This window comes from Lucilia sericata, unplaced genomic scaffold (genome assembly GCF_015586225.1).
Source record: "Lucilia sericata isolate MDLA Ls3-8-SP2 unplaced genomic scaffold, ASM1558622v1 Contig001891F_arrow, whole genome shotgun sequence".
In the NCBI taxonomy this organism is placed as follows: domain Eukaryota; kingdom Metazoa; phylum Arthropoda; class Insecta; order Diptera; family Calliphoridae; genus Lucilia; species Lucilia sericata.
In genome coordinates, this window is record NW_023995777.1 from 59722 (window position 1) to 81706 (window position 21985).

The 21985-nt window shown below is 32.4% G+C and overlaps 2 protein-coding genes across 2 annotated transcripts; both read right to left on the reverse strand.

Moving 5' to 3' along the window:
* Positions 1-830: 830 nt before the first annotated feature.
* LOC119612971 (neprilysin-2-like) lies at positions 831-10484 on the reverse strand. Its single transcript, XM_037968869.1, has 4 exons — positions 10353-10484; positions 10152-10280; positions 9874-10024; positions 831-2932 (listed from the first exon to the last, which is right to left on the reverse strand). The coding sequence occupies exons 2-4, from the start codon at positions 10225-10227 to the stop codon at positions 925-927; spliced, it is 2235 nt and encodes a 744-aa protein (XP_037824797.1). The 5' UTR covers positions 10228-10280; positions 10353-10484; the 3' UTR covers positions 831-924.
* Positions 5825-7986, reverse strand: LOC119612970 (membrane metallo-endopeptidase-like 1). The gene has a single exon (XM_037968867.1). It carries the CDS (start codon positions 7737-7739, stop codon positions 5886-5888), a length of 1854 nt encoding a protein of 617 aa, XP_037824795.1. The 5' UTR covers positions 7740-7986; the 3' UTR covers positions 5825-5885.
* Positions 10485-21985: the final 11501 nt, after the last annotated feature.

Here is a 21985-nt window from a genome sequence, read left to right on the forward strand (position 1 = left end):
AAATTCATAGGTTTTTCACCTGAATTTGAAGCACTTCGGGTTACTAGTTGTGATGAAAATTCTACATCTTTTTCCACACTTTTTTTGCTGGGTAGTTTAAAATGTGGAATAAAGAATATAAAAGCATTGAAAATTCAAAGAAATTAATTTGGTTTATTTCGCATGTTTAATTAATTTAATATTTTTTGATTTTTTTATCTTCTGACATTGTTATGTATATTTGTTTTGATTGTTTTTTTTTTTTTTTTTTTTCATTGAAAACATAAACTTATGACTTGCTGCAAAGATCTGTTCACAATCACTGTTACTACACTTTAGTAGGTACAATATACAACTTGATTGTGAATTGAACAATTGTATTATTACTATCACACCGAAATGCCCATGAGAATCCAGTGGAATTTTTAATAATCTGATGTAAGCGCTGATCATCTGTGTCATGATCAATTAAAGCGATATCGCTTTTGCTGCAAAAGAAGTGGGCCAAATGTAGATAGTAATATTTAAACATGTTACGTAAAAATGGATTGTTATGAAAAGTCCAGTTTCAGATCAGTTCTAGTTCAGTTCACTTCTAGTTCAGTTCTAGTTCCGTTCTAGTTCAGTTCTAGTACAGTTCTAGTTCAGTTCTAGTTCAGTTCTAGTTCAGTTCTAGTTCAGTTCTAGTTCAGTTCTAGTTCAGTTCTAGTTCAGTTCTAGTTCAGTTCTAGTTCAGTTCTAGTTCAGTTCTAGTTCAGTTCTAGTTCAGTTCTAGTTCAATTCAGTTCTAGTTATACTCTCTTACTGTACAGGTTATAAGCTCTTGTCTAGAAAGACTAAAGTCTCTTGACTCTTGAGGCTACAATATGATCTATATTTCGTACAATTTTTTCATTTATTTTTTTTTAACTTATTAGAATATTATAAATTAGCTTAGTAAATAACTTAATATAAGCGACACTTTTTACTAGGATTCATTTTACTATTACGATCACATTGAAAAGCTGATTCAAAGCCTTTAGAATTCATAACAATCTGATTCAAACGTTGAGCATCTGTATCGTGATCAATAAATTTGATATGTTTTTTACCACAAAAGAATTGGGCTAAATTTAAATAGAAATATTTATTCCAACTAGAATGTACATCTGCAGGAGGGTGTTTATTTAGTTTCGATTCATATAGTTCATAACTGATATCTATGGCAACAATATCCGCTATACGTTCATCTATACTCTTGGTGGAAAGTTGAGACTGCAGACATTTTAAGGCGGTGAGAAAATTTTCATTATCGAATATATGATCTGGGGACCTCACAAATTCCCCTTTACTATCAAAATTAAGACCATAAGTATCGAAGCTGTGTGACAACTCATGGGCCAATATGAAACCCAAATGAGAATATTTATAGACATCATGATAGTGTATATCGAAAAGTGGATAACGTAGACTGCTAAAGGGTAATACGATCATATTTTGTTGGGCCACATAAAACGCTGCTGGCCTACTGCCTAAACTACTAATTGAACCCAAGTAATGTGTTTGATTTGGTTTATAATGTAAAGTGTTTTGAAACCGATGTTTTATTAACAGCAAGTGATTGTTATAGTAATTATTTATATCCAATGGTGGTAGATTTTCATAAAATTTTGCTACCTTATTAAATGTTACCTCTTCCGGTAAGTTGCCTATATTTAGGCGCACATTTTGTAATTTTTCTAGAAGAAATTGTTGTTGTAGCGAAGTTAAATTTAAATGATTGTCGAGAAATAGTTTTTGAAATTTATCTTTTATATTTTGAAATATTTTAAATATAACGGGTTTATAGAGTTTAACTTTGTGTCCATAGTTGTGGTGGTAAAATAGGAAATTTACCGCCAAATCCATTTTGTTTCTTAGATCCTTAATACAATCCAAACTTTTGAAAGCAGCCGTACTGTCCAAAGTCAAGTAGTAAAGAAATTTTAACATTAAATAATTGCACCAATTGGACTTTTGTAAATTCTGCCTTAAAAAGTTGTTTAAGTTTTGAAAATATTCCGAATTTCTTAATATAATAACAGTATCGGCTGGTAAATCTTGTTTAACTAATTCCTTGACATACAAATTTAAATTAAGATTTTCATATTTAGATTCTAAATCCTTATAAGTCAGTTGCTGGATATTTCCTTTGTGCTTTTCACAACTTTCCATAATATCCACCAATATCTTATTGGTTTCTAAGAGGTTTCTTAAAATCGTTTTAGGTTGTGTAACTCCCAAGCCCATTAATAAAACTGCTAACATTTTTAAGTCCGGTAAAGTAGTATTATTCTCTCTATATGCAGGTTCTAGCATTATTTCTAAAGCGCCATTTTTCTTTACTAAAATCTGTTGGTTTATCAAGACATTATTTAAACCATAAGACTGTAATTTACCCAATAGACTCCAAATGTCAAATGTTTGCTCACCGGTCCATATAAATGATTGAGTAACATTATTTCTTAACTCCTCCCATAAGGGCCAATTAAGCTCTGCTCCTGGTTTAATATATTCAAAATAATTTGTCAAATTTCTTTTAGTTTCTTGGCGACATGATTGGAAATAAGCCAAAGTTTTTGCTACAAATGTGTCTGATTTATCCAAATCATGTTGATAATCCTGGTACACTGAATCATATAGTTGTAAAATAAATTCATTATATTGTAAATCCAATAAAGTGGTTATTTCCTTATAATCCTCTGTTAAATGCTGCTCAGCATACCTGCCGCAGGCATAAGCGTAAAAGTCTTCACACGGTTTAACGGTTTCATCAATAGACGATAAAATGGAATTTTGAATCAATATATTTATATCGTTTCCAGTAGCTTGTCCTCTAACTTGAGCCCTTAGTGCTGCCAGTATTAGTGACCATAATATCACTACAATCATTTTTCTCGCCGCAGCTGTTGTTGGTTTAAATACTTTTTTAAAACTGTTTAATTGTATAACAAAAATTCTTATTTTAGCTTTTAAAGAGATAATAAAATTTCGATTTATAACAAAAAACAAAAAAAAAAACATAATAACAGATTGTATAAAATTTTTAATACTTTTGACCCCTCGAAAAAAATATTCAGCATCTTTATCATAACAAAATTATAGAAAAAATTTGTTTACAAAAATAAAATTTTAGTTTAAAAGAAAAAATTTTTAAATTTTATAGAAATCTTAGTCTTCTCATGGTAGACTACTTGACCATAGAGACTATATAGTCTATTGTCTACTAATGCTTGTCTCTCGAGTAGCTTCTTGATTATAGAAACTATTGATACTCTTGACAATAGCTTCCCCACTGAAGAGCTTATAGTCTCTTGACCCTTGAATAAAGAGTCTTGAACATAGATGCTATAGACGCTTGACTATATATAGTCTCCGACTTTTAATACCACTACATCGTAACTGTAGACACTACAATCTCCTGACTATAGTAAGCATATTATGTTGTAAATAGAGAATATAGACTAGACTATAGATTAAAATATAGAATAGATCGTAGATTATACTATAGACTAGGCTATAGACTAGACTATGGACTAGACTATAGATTAAAATATAGAATAGATCGTAGATTATACTAGACTAGACTATAGACTAGACTATAGACTAGACTATAGACTAGACTATAGACTAGACTATAGACTAGACTATAGACTAGACTATAGACTAGACTATAGACTAGACTATAGACTAGACTATAGACTAGACTATAGACTAGACTATAGACTAGACTATAGACTAGACTATAGACTAGACTATAGACTAGACTATAGACTAGACTATAGACTAGACTATAGACTAGACTATAGACTAGACTATAGACTAGACTATAGACTAGACTATAGACTAGACTATAGACTAGACTATAGACTAGACTATAGACTAGACTATAGACTAGACTATAGACTAGACTATAGACTAGACTATAGACTAGACTATAGACTAGACTATAGACTAGACTATAGACTAGACTATAGACTAGAGCTATATACTAGAGTATAGACTAGACATAGATAGACTAGTCAGTAGTAGCTAGTAGTAGTAGTTAGCTAGACTAGTTAGTTAGTTAGTTAGTTAGTTAGTTAGTTAGTTAGTTAGTTAGTTAGTTAGTTAGTTAGTTAGTTAGTTAGTTAGTTAGTTAGTTAGTTAGTTAGTTAGTTAGTTAGTTAGTTAGTTAGTTAGTTAGTTAGTTAGTTAGTAGTTAGTTGTTAGTTAGTTAGTTAGTTCGTTAGTTTTTAGTTTTAGTTAGTTAGTTAGTTTAGTTAGTTAGTTCGTTAGTTAGTAGTCGTTAGTTAGTTAGTTCGTTAGTTAGTTAGTTAGTTCGTTGTTTTCGTTCGTTAGTTAGTTCGTTTTAGTCGTTCGTTGTTCTTGTTCGTTCGTTCGTTCGTTCGTTTTCGTTCGTTCGTTCGTTCGTTCGTTCGTTCGTTCGTTCGTTTCGTTCGTTCGTTCGTTCGTTCGTTCGTTCGTTCGTTCGTTCGTTTCGTTCGTTCGTTCGTTCGTTTCGTTGTTTTCGTTCGTTCGTTAGTTCGTTCGTTTCGTTCGTTCGTTCGTTCGTTCGTTCTTCGTTCGTTCGTTCGTTCGTTCGTTCGTTCGTTCGTTTCGTTCGTTCGTTTTTTTTTTTTTCGTTCGTTCGTTCGTTTCGTTCGTTCGTTCGTTCGTTCGTTCTTCGTTCGTTCTTCGTTCGTTCGTTCGTTCGTTCGTTCGTTCGTTCGTTCGTTTCGTTCGTTCGTTCGTTCGTTCGTTCGTTCGTTCGTTCGTTCGTTCGTTCGTTCGTTCGTTCGTTTCGTTCGTTCGTTCGTTCGTTCGTTTTCGTTCGTTCGTTTCGTTCGTTCGTTCGTTCGTTCGTTTCGTTCGTTTTGTTCGTTCGTTCGTTCGTTCTTCGTTCGTTCGTTCGTTCGTTTCGTTCGTTCGTTCGTTCGTTTCGTTCGTTCTTCGTTCGTTCGTTCGTTCGTTCGTTCGTTCGTTCGTTCGTTCGTTCGTTCGTTCGTTCGTTCGTTCGTTCGTTTCGTTCGTTCGTTCGTTCGTTCGTTCGTTCGTTCGTTCGTTCGTTCGTTCGTTCGTTCGTTCGTTCGTTCGTTCGTTCGTTCGTTTTGTTCGTTCGTTCGTTCGTTCGTTCGTTCGTTCGTTCGTTCGTTTCGTTCGTTCGTTCGTTCGTTCGTTCGTTCGTTCGTTCGTTCGTTCGTTCGTTTTCGTTCGTTTTTCGTTCGTTCGTTTTCGTTCGTTTCGTTCGTTCGTTCGTTCTTCGTTCTTTCGTTCGTTCGTTCGTTCGTTTCGTTCGTTCGTTCGTTCGTTCGTTCGTTCGTTCGTTCGTTCGTTCGTTCGTTCGTTCGTTCGTTCGTTCGTTTCGTTCGTTCGTTCGTTCGTTCGTTTTCGTTCTTCGTTCGTTCGTTGTTCGTTCGTTCGTTTCGTTCGTTCGTTCGTTCGTTCGTTAGTTCTTCGTTCGTCGTTCGTTCGTTCGTTTCGTTCGTTCGTTCTTCGTCGTTCGTTTTCGTTTCGTTCGTTTCGTTCGTTCGTTCGTTCGTTCGTTCGTTCGTTCGTTCGTTCGTTCGTTCGTTTTCGTTCGTTTCGTTCGTTCGTTCGTTCGTTCGTTCGTTCGTTCGTTCGTTGTTCGTTTTCGTTCGTTCGTTCGTTCGTTCGTTCGTTTCGTTCTTCGTTCTTGGTTCGTTTGTTTCGTTGTTCGTTCGTTCAGTTCGTTTTCGTCTTCGTCGTTCGTCTTTGTTCGTTTTTGCTTTATTTCTCCCCTTCCTCCCCTTCTTTTTTTTTTTTTGCCTTTCTTCCCTTTTTCCCCTTCTTTCTCCTCTCCCTTAGACTCCAGTCCTTCTACAAACGACACTTTTTCCTCGGATTCATTTTACTTTTTCGATGACATTGAAAGCATATGCGATCCCTCAGAATTCATGACAAATCTGATTCAAACGCTGAGCATCACTATCATGATCAATAAACTGAATATTACTTTTGCCGCAAAAGAACTGAGCTAAGTTTAAATAGTAATATTGAAACTGGTTAAGAGGAATCTCAAATGGATGCTTTTCACTGAAGATTTTAAAGACAACATCTATACCAACAATATCCGCCATACGTTCATCTATACTATTGGTGGGTAGTTGTGACTGCAAACAATCCAGGGATTTTTGAAAATTTTCATTTTCCAATATATCGGAAATTTCTTCGTTTATTAACTCACCCATGCCATCGAAATTTAGACCGGTAGTATCGAAGGCATGTGTAAACTCATGCGCTAATATGAAACCTAAAATAGAATACTTGTAGTCATCGTTATATTTAGCATCGAATAATGGATACGCTAGACTGCCAAATGGTAAGACAATCATATTTTGTTTGATCACATAAAATGCGCCCGATGTACTACCCATGCGATTATCGTTGACAATGAAATGACTCTGTATAGGCGCATAATGTAGAGACTTTAGAAAGCGATGTTTTAACAAGAGTAAGTGATTCTTGTAGTAATTATTCTTATACAATGCTGGTAGATTTTCATAAAATTTTTCAACTTTATGAAAAGTAACATCAGCGGGTAGGTTTCCTATATTTAAGCGCATATTTTGTAATTTATATTGAAGAAATTGAACTTGTGTCACTGTTAGATTTAGGCGATTGCTCTTGAATAATCTGTTAAATCGTTCTTTTATACTTTCAAAGATGTCATTGACAGCTGCATTATAGAGTTTAGCTTTGAAGGCATAGCTTTCTGTATAATACAGGTAATTTACAGCTAAATCCATTTTATTTCTCAAATCTTTTACACAATCTAAAGTTTTAAACTCAGCCGTACTGTCTATGGCCAAATAAAAAAGAAATTTCATCATTAAATAGTTGCACCATTCGGGCTTTTGTAATTCCTGCCACATATTATTGTTTAGGTATTGAAAATATTTGGGATTCTTTAGTAAAATGGGAGTATCTGCTGTTAATGTTATATTTAATAGTTCCTGAAGATATACATCTAAATTAAGTTTTGGATATAGTAACTTTAAGTCTTTATATGTAATTTCCTGCATTTCTTCAGTTTCTTCAACAAAATGTGCCAAAATATCAAGCAACAGTTCATCAGATTTTTTTAAATTATGTAAAATTTGTTTAGGTTTACGAACTTGTAAGCCCATTAGTAAAACTTCTAAAATATTTATGTCCGGTAAGGTGCTATTATTCTCGATGTAAGCTGGTTCTAATGTTATACTTAATTCTTCATTTTTGTCCACCGAAATCTCATGATTTATCAAGACATTATTTAAACCATAGGACTGTAATTGTCCTAATAACATCCAAACATCATATGTTACCACCGACCATGGCTTAGTAAATTTATGCAATATAGGCCAATTTACTTGTGCAGCTGGTTTGATGTCCTCAAAATATCTTCTTAGATTTCTTTTGGTTTCGCTACGACAGGCCTTCAAATACACTCTTGCCTTTTCAATAAACGACTGACAATGATCCGGTACTTGATAATCATGTTGATGGCAAGATTCTATTATATTTAAAATAATTTGATTATATTGAAAGTCCATTAAGCTGGTCATCTCCTGATAGTACTTTGTGCGATGCTGCTCAGCATAATTACCACAGGCATAAGCATAGAAGTCATTGCAGGGATTAGCAGTATAGTTTATAGATGTTAATATCGAATTTTCCACCAAAGTATTAACATCATTTCGATCAGCCTGTGTTTTGGGCTGGAGTGATAGTAGTATCGTCCATAGATATTTTATAAACATTATGAATTTTATTTTGTTTTTATAAATATTTTCCTATTGTTTTTGTTTTTTTGCACGTACTCACTGTAGTTGTTGTAGGTTTAAACCAGTGTTGCCCATACACACACTGTTACACATTCATTTGTACTGGTAAAGCAGCAGAGAACAAAATGTAACCCAAAATAAAACTGTACTAATAAAATGACTGCATGCTAAAAAGTATATTCTAACTGTCAAATTGATATTATGGATTTTGACAGACAGCGTACATTAAAGTTCATATATAAAAAACTATCAGTTGTGCTCTCTCATTCACCTACATAAATTCGGCTTTCTCAAAATTTTGTTGTTGTATTTCTGTGTGGATTTTAAAAAAGTTGCGTACAGATCTTACTTCGACAAATGCTGATCAGCAACTGAGTTGATTTTGTTTTGCAAGTTGAGAGATAATCAACTACCACATGCTCAAATAAGAAAATACACAAGTAAGCTTATAGTGTAGGTGAGTCAACGCAACGTCAGCAGAATATTCTTGCCCTATCTCGCGTGATAGGGAATAGTGATTTTGGGCACCATTGGTTTAAACACATTATCAAGACTGTTTAATAGAATATTAAAAGCTTGACTTTCAAAAGAGATACCATAAGTTGAGTATAAACAATATACAACCCAATTTTAAAATTTCATTAGCTTTTGATTAATCACCAACTGTTCATGGTATCCAAAATGGTACAAATTTGTATACACTACAGCACTATAGCGTTGAGGGTATTATGCATTCAACTGATGGAAAATAGCTCAGTCCTGAGTATAGTTAAGGCTATAGTCCAGACTATAGTCCAAGCTATAGTCCCGACTATAGTCAAGACTATAGTCCAATACTATATTCCAGACTATAGTACTGACTATATTCCAGACTATAGTCCAGACTATATTCAAAACTATAGTCCATACTATAGTTTAGACTATCTATATTCCATACTTTAGTTCAGACCGTAGTCCAGACTATAGTTCAGACTGTAGTTTAGACTATAGTCCAGACTATAGTTCAGACTATAGTCCAGACGATAGTTCAGACTTCAAACTGTAGTTCAGAATTCATTCTAGACTATAATTCATTATAGTCCAGAATATAGTTCAGACTATAGTCCAGACTATAGTTCAGACTATAGTCCAGACTATAGTTCAGACTATAGTCCAGGCTATAGTTCAGACTATAGTCCAGGCTATAGTACAGACTATAGTATAGAAGTTAGTTCAGACTATAGTACAGACTATTGACCAAACTATAGTCAAAACTGTTGTCAAGTCTATGGTCCAGAGTATATAGTACAAACTACATTTCAGACAAAAGTCCAGATTATACTCCAGTCTATAGTTTGGAATATATTCCAGACTGTACTTAAGAATACAATTCAAACTGTAGTTCGGAATTCATTCTAGACTATAATTCATTATAGTCCAGAATATAGTTCAGACATAGTCAAGACTATAGAATAGGATAAAGTCCAGAACATAGTTCAAAATGAAGTCCAGATTATAGAACATACAGTAGTGGAGACTATTGTCCAGTCACTATATGTACTGTAGTCTATAGTCTAGTCCATAACATATAGTCCAGTAGTCTAATCTATAGCACTAGATTATAGTCCATAAATAGACAAGATTGTAGTAAAGACTATAGACATATTTCAGTCCATACTATATAATAGACTATGGTTTATCGAGTTGATTGTAGTGTAGTGCAAGCTATAGTGGATTTTCTTGACTATAGACTAAACTGTATATGTACTATACTATACTCCAGATTGTTGTTCAGGCCATAGACTATATATAGTCCAAACAATATAATTCGTTATAGCCTATGACTAGACGCAAGCTTGTCTATATATAGAGCAGACAATATCTATTTGAAATTTTCTTTGCCATTTAGGGTTAAAATTGTTTTATTAAATTGTTATTAGATTTACTTTAAAACGTAGATAGATTTCTTAAACGGGGAACTCTCGCATATATAGATGATACTCTATTCTATAAAAATGAGAATTAATTCCCATAAAACGATTTACCTGCACAAGTTATTTTGATTTTGTTTCCAAGAAATTGAATTCATATAAGAGACTCTCTAAGAAAATAAATTATATTAAACACTCACTTGTATTTCGATGAATCTGTTATCATTTGTTCGTTTTCTCTTGTCCAATAATTGAGAGATGTTGGATTTGCTTCTATGAAACATTCTAAGGTTACGTTGAAATACATGGGTATGCCCACCAATTGATGAGGTATTGAGACCATGGGAGAAACTAAAACAAAACATTAAAACTAGTATTGCAAATAATTAAATTATATATTTAAGTTTTTTCCTAGTGGTCGAGAGTCATAGTTTAATTATTTAAATTGCTTATTTAATTAATTGTTCAATGTACTTACAATCCACACTGACTTTAATACGCTTCGATACACTGGGCGGTACACCATTGGTGGCTATGCATAAATATGCACCCATATGTAAACGTGATATACGTTCCAATTCCAAAGTATCACCTTCTACCTCGGGTACTGAAAATTTCGCAACACAAAATTTATATTCAAATGAAAGACTTAAGTTATCTTAAGTTTTATAAAGCTCACCATCCAATGATTTATTTACAACAATTCTCAGACCATCATCTCGTTTCCAACGTATCGACGGTTCGGGACTACCTTTCGCTTTACATCTTAGGGTAACATTATCACCTTCACGTACTATAACATCACTTGAGGTTAGCGAGTCATCGATATTGGGAGGAACTGAAAATGAGCAAAAGTAAAATTTTTATATTTTCATTATAAAGACAAGTAATTGGAATTTTTATAAATTTAATATTAACATTATGACAGTTTTTTCTCCACCACATTTATTTACTTTTCCTTATAAAAATTGTTGTTGCGCTTAATATTTTATTTCCTACTTTGGGGTTTTGGGTGCCATGTGTTATTGATCTCAGCACATCGGCATGCACATATAACATGTATGTATGTATGGTATGTTAGTACCCGTTAGTACACTTTAAGCTAATAAACCATATATTTTCTCTCCCTGCTGATACTGATAAACTAGTAACTAAATTACTCCATAGTATAATCCAATATCTAGACCATAGTCTAGTTCATAGTCTAATCCATAGTCTAGTCATAGTGTAGATCATTAACTAGCCCATAAACAAGTCTAAAGTCTAGTCCACAGTTTACACCATAGTCTAGTAGTTTATTACTAGTCATAGTCTAGTCATAGTCTAGTCATAGTCTAGTCATAGTCTAGTCATAGTCTAGTCATAGTCTAGTCATAGCTAGTCATAGTCTAGTCATAGTCTAGTCATAGTCTAGTCATAGTCTAGTCATAGTCTAGTCATAGTCTAGTCATAGTCTAGTCATAGTCATAGTCTAGTCTAGTCTAGTCATAGTCTAGTCATAGTCTAGTCATAGTCTAGTCATAGTCTAGTCAGTCTAGTCATAGTCTAGTCATAGTCTAGTCATAGTCTAGTCATAGTAGTCTAGTCGTCATAGTCTAGTCATAGTCGTCATAGTCTAGTCATAGTCTAGTCATAGTCTAGTCATAGTCTAGTCATAGTCTAGTCATAGTCTAGTCATAGTCTAGTCATAGTCTAGTCATAGTCTAGTCATAGTCTAGTCATAGTCTAGTCATAGTCTAGTCTAGTCCAGTCTAGTCTAGTCTAGTCATAGTCTAGTCATAGTCTAGTCATAGTCTAGTCATAGTCTAGTCATAGTCTAGTCATAGTCTAGTCATAGTCTAGTCATAGTCTAGTCATAGTCTAGTCATAGTCTAGTCATAGTCTAGTCATAGTCTAGTCATAGTCTAGTCATAGTCTAGTCTAGTCTAGTCATAGTCTAGTCATAGTCTAGTCATAGTCAGTCATAGTCATAGTCATAGTCTAGTCATAGTCGTCATAGTCTAGTCATAGTCTAGTCATAGTCTAGTCATAGTCTAGTCATAGTCTAGTCAGTCTAGTCATAGTCTAGTCATAGTCTAGTCATAGTCTAGTCATAGTCTATCATAGTCTAGTCATAGTCTAGTCATAGTCTAGTCATAGTCTAGTCATAGTCTAGTCATAGTCTAGTCATCTAGTCATAGTCTAGTCTAGTCTAGTCATAGTCTAGTCATAGTCTAGTCATAGTCTAGTCATAGTCTAGTCATAGTCTAGTCAGTCTAGTCATAGTCTAGTCATAGTCTAGTCATAGTCTAGTCAGTCTAGTCATAGTCTAGTCATAGTCTAGTCATAGTCTAGTCTATCTAGTCATAGTCTAGTCATAGTCTAGTCATAGTCTAGTCATAGTCTAGTCATAGTCTAGTCATAGTCTAGTCATAGTCTAGTCATAGTCTAGTCATAGTCTAGTCATAGTCTAGTCTAGTCTAGTCATAGTCTAGTCATAGTCTAGTCATAGTCTAGTCATAGTCTAGTCATAGTCTAGTCATAGTCTAGTCATAGTCTAGTCATAGTCTAGTCATAGTCTAGTCATAGTCTAGTCATAGTCTAGTCATAGTCTAGTCATAGTCTAGTCATAGTCTAGTCATAGTCTAGTCATAGTCTAGTCATAGTCTAGTCATAGTCTAGTCATAGTCTAGTCATAGTCTAGTCATAGTCTAGTCATAGTCTAGTCTACAATCTAGTTTAAAATCTGGTCCATGGTCTAGACCATAGTGTAGTCCATAGTCTAGCCTATAGCCTAGTGCATAGTCTAGTCCATGGTCTAGTCCATAGTCTAGTCCATAGTCTAGTCCATAGTCTAGTCCATAGTCTAGTCCATTGTCTAGTCCATAGTCTAGTCCATAGTCTAGTCCATAGTCTAGTCCATAGTCTAGTCCATATCTAGTCCATAGTGTAGTTCATAGTCTAGTCCATAGTCTGGTCCATAGTCTAGTCCATAGTGTAGTTCATAGTCTAGTCCATAGTCTGGTCCATAGCCTAGTCCATAGTCTGGTCCGTAATTCAGTCATTAGTCTAGTCCATAGTCCCCCGATCTGCAGGGCATGTTAACGTATTCTTGAGCTCTATTGTATGTGCAAAGTCGCAGTCGTTTAGTCGTTGTACGTGTGATATTAAAATGCTCATAAAACGTGATATTATGCCGATTAAATAATGAGGAAAAAAGTTATTAAATATAAATAACCCAGCAAACTATGTTTAGCAAGTTCTAATAATATGAAAATTATTAATAAAATTAAAACCTGAATGGACCAGTTCACGAATTTTCAAATTCGTGAACGACATATAAAATGTTTATTTCAGGAATAATAACCCTCCAAACATGTAGCATGTAGGTTGTATATTTGGTTGCATATTCTTTGTCTATTATAGTTTCATTGTAAAATATAATGAAATGATTCGTTCACCATAGCCTACTATACGTAGGGTATGGTGAACGGGTACGACAGTAGGGTACATGAACTAATACATCCTTGAAAGATCAACACAAACACATTGCTACTAATATGCTTAAGTATTGCAATGTATTGGCACAAATTTAATGAAAATTGTTACTTTGTTAGAGTACAATAAGCACAAAATCAAAAAGAATAAACAAAAGCTGTCATTAATTATAAAAAAGTTGTCTGTAGTATAGCTTTGCATTCTCTTTATAATGATATTCATATTTCATTATGTTCGCAATAAAATAGTTTTTTTTGCAATATATAATTACACAAGTAAATTTATAAAGCTTCTTAGTAAAGCTTTTATTAAGAAAAAAGTTTTGTGAAAAAAAAACCTTTTAACACAAAATGGAATTATTGAATATTTAATTCATAATAAAAAAAATTTTGAAGAAAAAGCTTTTAAAAAGCTTTTTCTAAAAAATAATTTTTCTTTAGAAAAATTTTGTTAAAAAAATACTTTTTCATAAAAAAACTCTTAAAATTAAGTATAAATTTTCTAAGGTTTTCATAAATGCTTTGGAAATATTTTTTTACAAAAAGCTTTTTTTAAGAGATTTAAAAAACTTTAAATTTATTATCTATTATAACTGCCTTGATTAAAAAAAACCTTTTAAAAAGCTTTTTCTTAAAAAAACTTTTTTACAAAAAATTAAATATAAAAAGCTTTTTTGTAATAATATACATATTACTTACTATTACAAAATTACCTTTTTATGGAAAAGCAAGAATTAAAAAAACAGGAATTTGTTTTCTAAAAAAGCTTTTTTCATGATTACAAGATATGATAGAAATATAGTAATATTTAAAAAGTTTTTAAGATATTTTATTAAAAAGCATTTTCAAATAACTTTTTAATTTTTAAATAAAATTTTCTATCCTTAAAAGCTTTCTTAATATTTTTTTGTAAATAAAAAGCTTTTTTGTAAAATAGTTTAAAAATGGTTTCTTCAAAAAAATTTAAAATCTTTAAGAAAATTATTATAAAAAAGCTTTTAATATTAATATTTGGGGAAAATTAAAAATTTGTAAGAAAATTAAAAGTTTTAGACAATTTATTTCAATTTATTTTAAAAATCTTTTTGCAAAGAGTTTTTTTTAAAGTTAATTAAAAAAAAACTTTATCATAAAAACTTTTACATCTAGCTTTTTTGCAGCTAGCTTTTTCATAAAAAAAATTTTGTAGAAAGTTTTTTTTCATAAAAAAGCTTTTTTGCAGAAACAGCTTTTTCACAAAAAAACATTTTTACAGAAAGAACTCTTTCATAAAAAAGCTTCTTTACAGAAAAAGTTTTATATAAAAAAGCTTTTTTTACAGAAAGAGTTTATTAATAAAAACGTTTTTTTACAGAAAGATCATATTCATAAAAAAGCTTTTTTACAGAAAGAGCTTTTTCATAAAAATGCTTTTTTACAGAAAGAGCTTTTTCATAAAAATGCTTTTTTACAGAAAGAGCATATTCATAAAAAAAGCTTTTTTTGCAGAAAGAGCTTTTTAATAAAAAAGTTTTTTTACAGAAAGAGCTTTTTCATAAAAAAGCTTTTTTGCAGAAAGAGCTTTTTCATAAAAAAGCTTTTGTAGAGAAAGAGCTTTTTCATAAAAAAGCTTTTGTACAGAAAGATCTTTTTCATAAAAAAGCTTTTTTACAGGAAGAGCTTTTTCATAAAAAAGCATTTTTACAGAAAGAGCTTTTCCATAAAAAAGCTTTTTTACAGAAACAGCTTTTTCATAAAAAAGCTTTTCGAACATTTTTTTATAAAAGGAGCTATTAAGAGCTTTTCCTTAACTTTTTTTTCAAAAAAAGCTTTTACGTAATAAAAACATATTTGGAAGAAATTTTTAAGAAGAACTTCATAAAGAAAATTTTAATTTAAATTTTTTTAGACAACTAAACTGGAACTATTTCTTCTTTAGTTTAAAATCAAGCAATATAACATTCCACCAAAAACTGGACATAAATCATATAATATCATTTCATATATTTATATACTTTTCGAAGGATTCTTCAAGTTAAATGCATTTTTCTTTACTCTACTTTTCCAGCAGCAACATTTTATGTCTCAGACCACGAATGAAAAGATTTTTTTCAGATTTTCTAAAGCCATGTGTGTTTAACTTTATGTGATTTAAATAAATGCGTTTTATTTTTTCATTCTTACTTTTTTTATTTCTTCGAATATTTTATCACTTCTTTGAAAAACAACTTATGGATGCACACAATCAATGATATTCAGATTTAAAGTATAAGAAATTTACATAAAGGGGGGTGGCGGAAAAAACAAAAGTAAAAAGTTTTATATAATAATCGATTTTCTTAATATTAATATGAAGTTTAAGGAGTTGTAAAAAGCAAGCAGCAAACAGCAAAAAAGTGGTATTTAAAAAGGGATAACAATGTTAAATTGAATAAGAAATGTCGAGAAATATCTTAATGTTACAGAAAAAATGACATAATTAAAATTCCAATTAAATATTAATATTTTTTAATTCGATAATACTAAATTTCACTTTATGCTTAAAATTGTCAATTCGCCTAATTGCTGCAATACTTTTTTAAACAGTTTGTCATCAAAACTTTAACATTTAACTTTTCAAAAACATATGTACCAAGGCAACCAATCCTTTGAACCTTCCAATCTTTTGAAAGCATATTGCAAAATGTCTATTATATTTTCTTTCGCCTAAACTCATACTAAACTTTTTTTCATTATTTCTCTAACAACTATACTGCTCGTTTTTTTTTTCCATCAAACAAAATATTGCCTTGGTTTTTCATTTTCATTTCTCCCAAATCTAAATTGACTTTGTATTTTGGTTTCCAAACTAAATAACCCGCAACAAAATAGAAAAACTAAACGTTAAAATTTAAAAAAAAAAAAAGAAAAACAGAAATAAAAATATAAAATATATTTTCGTACCACATAAATTTCTATTTAAATCAAAATAAATATTTGTCATCTGCATAGAACAAAATTGAGTTTTGTTTATTTATTTATCTCTAACATGGAAAGGTTTTTATTACAGCTGTTATGGCAGTAACAACTACACTTGAGTTGTAACAGCAACTACAACAACAAAAAGAAACTGCAACTAAACAACAATATACAAGTGAAAATATAAAAAAATGTTGAAAAAAGTTCACTTTTTGACTATGACCCTTATTACTTTTGTCATTTTCCATTACGTTATCTTGCATGATGTACAGAAAATACAAAACAAAATGTGCTAACTCAAAAAATAAACTTTCAGTTCAACATCAGTTCTAGTTCAGATCTTTTCAAATCTAGTTCAGTTCTAGTTCAGTTCTGGTTCAGTTCTAGTTCAGTTCTAGTTAGTTCTAGTTCAGTTCTAGTTCAGTTCTAGTTCAGTTCTAGTTCAGTTCTAGTTCAGTTCTAGTTCAGTTCTAGTTCAGTTCTAGTTCAGTTCTAGTTCAGTTCTAGTTCAGTTCTAGTTCAGTTCTAGTTTCAGTTCTTTCAGTTCTAGTTCAGTCTAGTCAGTTCTAGTTCAGTTCTAGTTCAGTTCTAGTTTCTAGTATCTAGTATCATAATTCTAGTTCAAGGTTCTAGTTCAGTTCTAGTTCAGTCTAGTTCAGATTCTAGTTCAGTTCTAGTTCAGTTCTAGTTCAGTTCTAGTTCAGTTCAGTTCTAGTTCAGTTCTAGTTCAGTTCTAGTTCAGTTCTAGTTCAGTTCTAGTTCAGTTCTAGTTCAGTTCTAGTTCAGTTCTAGTTCAGTTCTAGTTCAGTTCTAGTTCAGTTCTAGTTCAGTTCTAGTTCAGTTCTAGTTCAGTTCTAGTTCAGTTCTAGTTCAGTTCTAGTTCTTTTCAGTTCTAGTTCAGTTCTAGTTCAGTTCTAGTTCAGTTCTAGTTCAGTTCTAGTTCAGTTCTAGTTCAGTTCTAGTTCAGTTCTAGTTCAGTCTAGTTCAGTTCTAGTTCAGTTCTAGTTCAGTTCTAGTTCAGTTCTAGTTCAGTTCTAGTTCAGTTTCTAGTTCAGTTCTAGTTCAGTTCTAGTTCAGTTCTAGTTCAGTTCTAGTTCAGTTTAGTTCAGTTCTAGTTCAGTTCTAGTTCAGTTCTAGTTCAGTTCTAGTTCAGTTCTAGTTCAGTTCTAGTTCAGTTTCTAGTTCAGTTCTAGTTCAGTTCTAGTTCAGTTCTAGTTCAGTTCTAGTTCAGTTCTAGTTCAGTTCTAGTTCAGTTCTAGTTCAGTTCTAGTTCAGTTCTAGTTCAGTTCTAGTTCAGTTCTAGTTCAGTTTCTAGTTTCAGTTCTAGTTCAGTTCTAGTTCAGTTCTAGTTCAGTTCTAGTTCAGTTCTAGTTCAGTTCTAGTTCAGTTCTAGTTCAGTTCTAGTTCAGTTCTAGTTCAGTTCTAGTTCAGTTCTAGTTCAGTTCTAGTTCAGTTCTAGTTCAGTTCTAGTTCAGTTCTAGTTCAGTTCTAGTTCAGTTCTAGTTCAGTTCTAGTTCAGTTCTAGTTCAGTTCTAGTTCAGTTCTAGTTCAGTTCTAGTTCAGTTCTTTCAGTTCTAGTTCAGTTCTAGTTCAGTTCTAGTTCAGTTCTAGTTCAGTTCTAGTTCATTTAGTTCAGTTCTAGTTCAGTTCTAGTTCAGTTCTAGTTCAGTTCTAGTTCAGTTCTAGTTCAGTTCTAGTTCAGTTCTAGTTTCTAGTTCAGTTCTAGTTCAGTTCTAGTTCTAGTTCTAGTCAGTTCTAGTTCCAGTTCTAGTTCAGTTCTAGTTCAGTTCTAGTTCAGTTCTAGTTCAGTTCTAGTTCAGTTCTAGTTCAGTTTCTAGTTCAGTTCTAGTTCAGTTCTAGTTCAGTTCTAGTTCAGTTCTAGTTCAGTTCTAGTTCAGTTCTAGTTCAGTTTAGTTCAGTTTTAGTTCAGTTCTAGTTCAGTTCTAGTTCAGTTCTAGTTCAGTTCTAGGTTCAGTTCTAGTTCAGTTCTAGTCATTTAGTTCAGTTCTAGTTCAGTTTCTAGTTCAGTTCTAGTTCAGTTCTATTTCAGTCTAGTTCAGTTCTAGTTCAGTTCTAGTTCAGTTCTAGTTCAGTTCTGTTCAGTTCAGTCAGTTCTAGTTCAGTTCTAGTTCAGTTCTAGTTCAGTTCTAGTTCAGTTCTAGTTCAGTTCTAGTTCAGTTCTAGTTCATCTAGTTCAGTTCTAGCTCAGTTCTAGCTCAGTTCTAGTTCAGTTCTAGTTCAGTTCTAGTTCAGTTCTAGTTCAGTTCTAGTTCAGTTTTTTAGTTCAGTTCTAGTTCTAGTCAGTTCTAGTTTCAGTTCTAGTTCAGTTCTAGTTCAGTTCTAGTTCAGTTCTAGTTCAGTTCTAGTTCAGTTCTAGTTCGTTCTAGTTCAGTTCTAGTTCAGTTCTAGTTCAGTTCTAGTTCAGTTCTAGTTCAGTTCTAGTTCAGTTCTAGTTCAGTTCTAGTTCAGTTCTAGTTCAGTTGTAGTTCAGTTCTAGTTCAGTTCTAGTTCAGTTCTAGTTCAGTTCTAGTTCAGTTCTAGTTCAGTTCTAGTTCAGTTCTAGTTCAGTTCTAGTTCAGTTCTAGTTCAGTTCTAGTTCAGTACTAGTTCAGTTCTAGTTCAGTTCTAGTTCAGTTCTAGTTCAGTTCTAGTTCAGTTCTAGTTCAGTTCTAGTTCAGTTCTAGTTCAGCAGTTCTAGTTCAGTTCTAGTTCAGTTCTAGTTCTAGTTAGTTCAGTTCTAGTTCAGTTCTAGTTCAGTTCTAGTTCAGTTCTAGTTCAGTTCTAGTTCAGTTCTAGTTCAGTTCTAGTTCAGTTCTGGTTCAGTACTAGTTCAGTCCTAGTTCAGTTCTAGTTCAGTTCTAGTTCAGTTCTAGTTCAGTTCTAGTTCAGTTCTAGTTCAGTTCTAGTTCAGTTCTAGTTCAGTTTTAGTTTAGTTTTAGATCAGTTTTAGTTCATTTCTAGCATTTCCCTCAGAAGTACACTCTTCTTTATCGTATACATGCATTTCCTACACAAAATGATTTGTCATACTAAGCAATGAACACAACCGGCCAGCCGCGACACTGACATTTTAACACAAGTACATGAACTGGTCACAAAAAATTGGCCCCTAAAATAAAAACGCTTCAAGTAAAAACACGAAAAAAGCAGCAACCAAAATGTTAAAAGCATTGTTGCCCGATACTAGAGGAAATATCCTGCAACTGCCATGAACAAAGAGTATAAAAATAACAACAATTTACCTCTAAAGAGTTGTATTTTGTAAAAACAACTAAAATTGATCTCTGCATTGAGATCATAACGGAATGGAGTAGAAAAAGTAAGAAAAGCCTGAAGCCTTAACCCCAGAGAAAAGTTAAGGGGAAAGAAAATTAAGCATTTTTAAAATGTACATATACGTATGTATAGGTGCATACATACATACAAGTTTGTATCTAGATAACATACCATTGTAGTGGGTCTGTGAAAACGATTGTTTCGGACATGTCCACTCTTTGTGCAAAAAGTAGAGAAATAAAACTATGAAATATTTTTAAAAGTAAGATTACCAACTATCCAAATTAGGATAAGAATTTAATTGTAATTATAAAGTTTTAATAAAATTATTTGTTCGTAAAAAGGATTAATTGAAAATCTTTTTAAAAACATTTTCGCTTGTCTTTAAGCAGACAAGCTTTGGTCACGCTTTGCTATTTTTCCTTAAAAAAATCGAAACAATGTAAATTATTTTCTGATTTTTTACTTGCTGCTCTTTACAACTACATACAAACTTATTTCGGTTTTGTTTTTTATGAAGTGATACTTTAGTTTGCTAAAAGAATTGTCCCTACTTCAGCAAAACAAATGACTCCAGCAAAAGAGAAAAATCAAGTCCCACAGACACAAAAACACATAAATAATAATAAAAAAAACAAAAAATAATAAATAAAAAACTTAAACTTTTACAAAGCGTTAAAAAAGGGTATTGTAAGCATGACATTAAAAACGGAAGTACACAATTTTATGCATGATGCTTTTTTCAAGGTTGCTTACACTTGAATACTAACACTACAAAAAGACAAAAACACAACTACACTCACACACCAATAACTTAGCCAGACATTAACTTACTTTCTCTATCTCTCTCTTGCAAAGGGACATAACAATTAAAAGATTTTTTTCATGTTCTAGCCGGCTTAATGGCGTCTCTCGGTTTTTGTTTAAGTAGGTTTTCTTCACCCAGACCTGGTGGGCGGCAATGTTTTTCTCAATTATTACACATTGTTTTCGTTTTCCCATTTTTTCCGGTTTTTTGTTTTTGTTAAGTTGTTGGACAGTTTTTTAGCACAACCAAAACAACCAGTAAAAATATTGTTTATGTGTTAAAATTAAAGGAAGAGGAGGTCCTTTTAATCCCTTTTTTATTTGTAAGTGAAATAAAGACTTTCACAAACAAGATTTATTGAACAAATGTTAGCAAAAATACTGCATGGATACTAACAGGAAGTCAGAGGCTCAATATATACTAATAAAAAGTTAATTGGTTGCAGAAAAAAGTAAACAAAAGATATAAAAGGAATAGATGAAGCGGATCAAAAAGTATTAAAAAGGTAAAAAATAACATGACTAATTAACTGCTATAGCACTAACTGCTATAGCACTAACTGCAATAAATTTTAAAATATAATCTTAACTTAAAGAACTGAACTAGAACTGAACTAGAACTGAACTAGAACTGAACTAGAACTGAACTAGAACTGAACTAGAACTGAACTAGAACCTGAACTAGAACTGAACTATAGAACGAAGCTAGAACGAACTAGAACTGACTAGAACTGAACTAGAAAATGAACTAGAACCCTCTGAACTAGAAACTGAACTGAACTAGAACTGAACTAGAACTGAAACTAGAACTGAACTAGAACTGAACTAGAACTGAACTAGAACTGAACTAGAACTGAACTAGAACTGAACTAGAACTGAACTAGAACTGAACTAGAACTGAACTAGAACTGAACTAGAACTGAACTAAACTGAACTGAACTGAACTAGAACTGAACTAGAACTGAACTAGAACTGAACTAGAACTGAACTAGAACTGAACTAGAACTGAACTAGAACTGAACTAGAACTGAACTAGAACTGAACTAGAACTGAACTAGAACTGAACTAGAACTGAACTAGAACTGAACTGAAGAACTGAACTAGACTGAACTAGAACTGAACTAGAACTGAACTAGAACTGAACTAGAACTGAACTAGAACTGAACTAGAACTGAACTAGAACTGAACTAGAACTGAACTAGAACTGAACTAGAACTGAACTAGAACTGACTAAACTGAACTAGAACTGAACTAGAACTGAACTAAACTAACTAGAACTGAACTGAAACTGGACTGAACTAGAACTGAACTATAACTGAACTAGAACTGAACTAGAACTGAACTAGAACTGAACTAGAACTGAACTAGAACTGAACTAGAACTGAACTAGAACTGAACTAGAACTGAACTGAACTGAACTAGACTGAACTAAACTGAACTAAAACTGAACTAAACTGAACTAGAACTGAACTAGAACTGAACTAGAACTGAACTAGAACTGAACTAGAACTGAACTGGAACTGAACTAGAACGAACTAGAACTGAACTAGAACTGAACTAGAACTGAACTAGAACTGAACTAGAAAAGAACTGAACTAGAACTAACTAAACTGAACTAGAACTGAACTAGAACTGAACTAGAACTGAACTAGAACTGAACTATAACTGAACTAGAACTGAACTAGAACTGAACTCGAAACTGAACTAGAACTGAACTAGAACTGACTAGAACTGACTAGAAACTGAACTAGAACTGAACTAGAACTGAACTAGAACTGAACTAGAACTGACTAGAACTGACTAGAACTGAACTAGA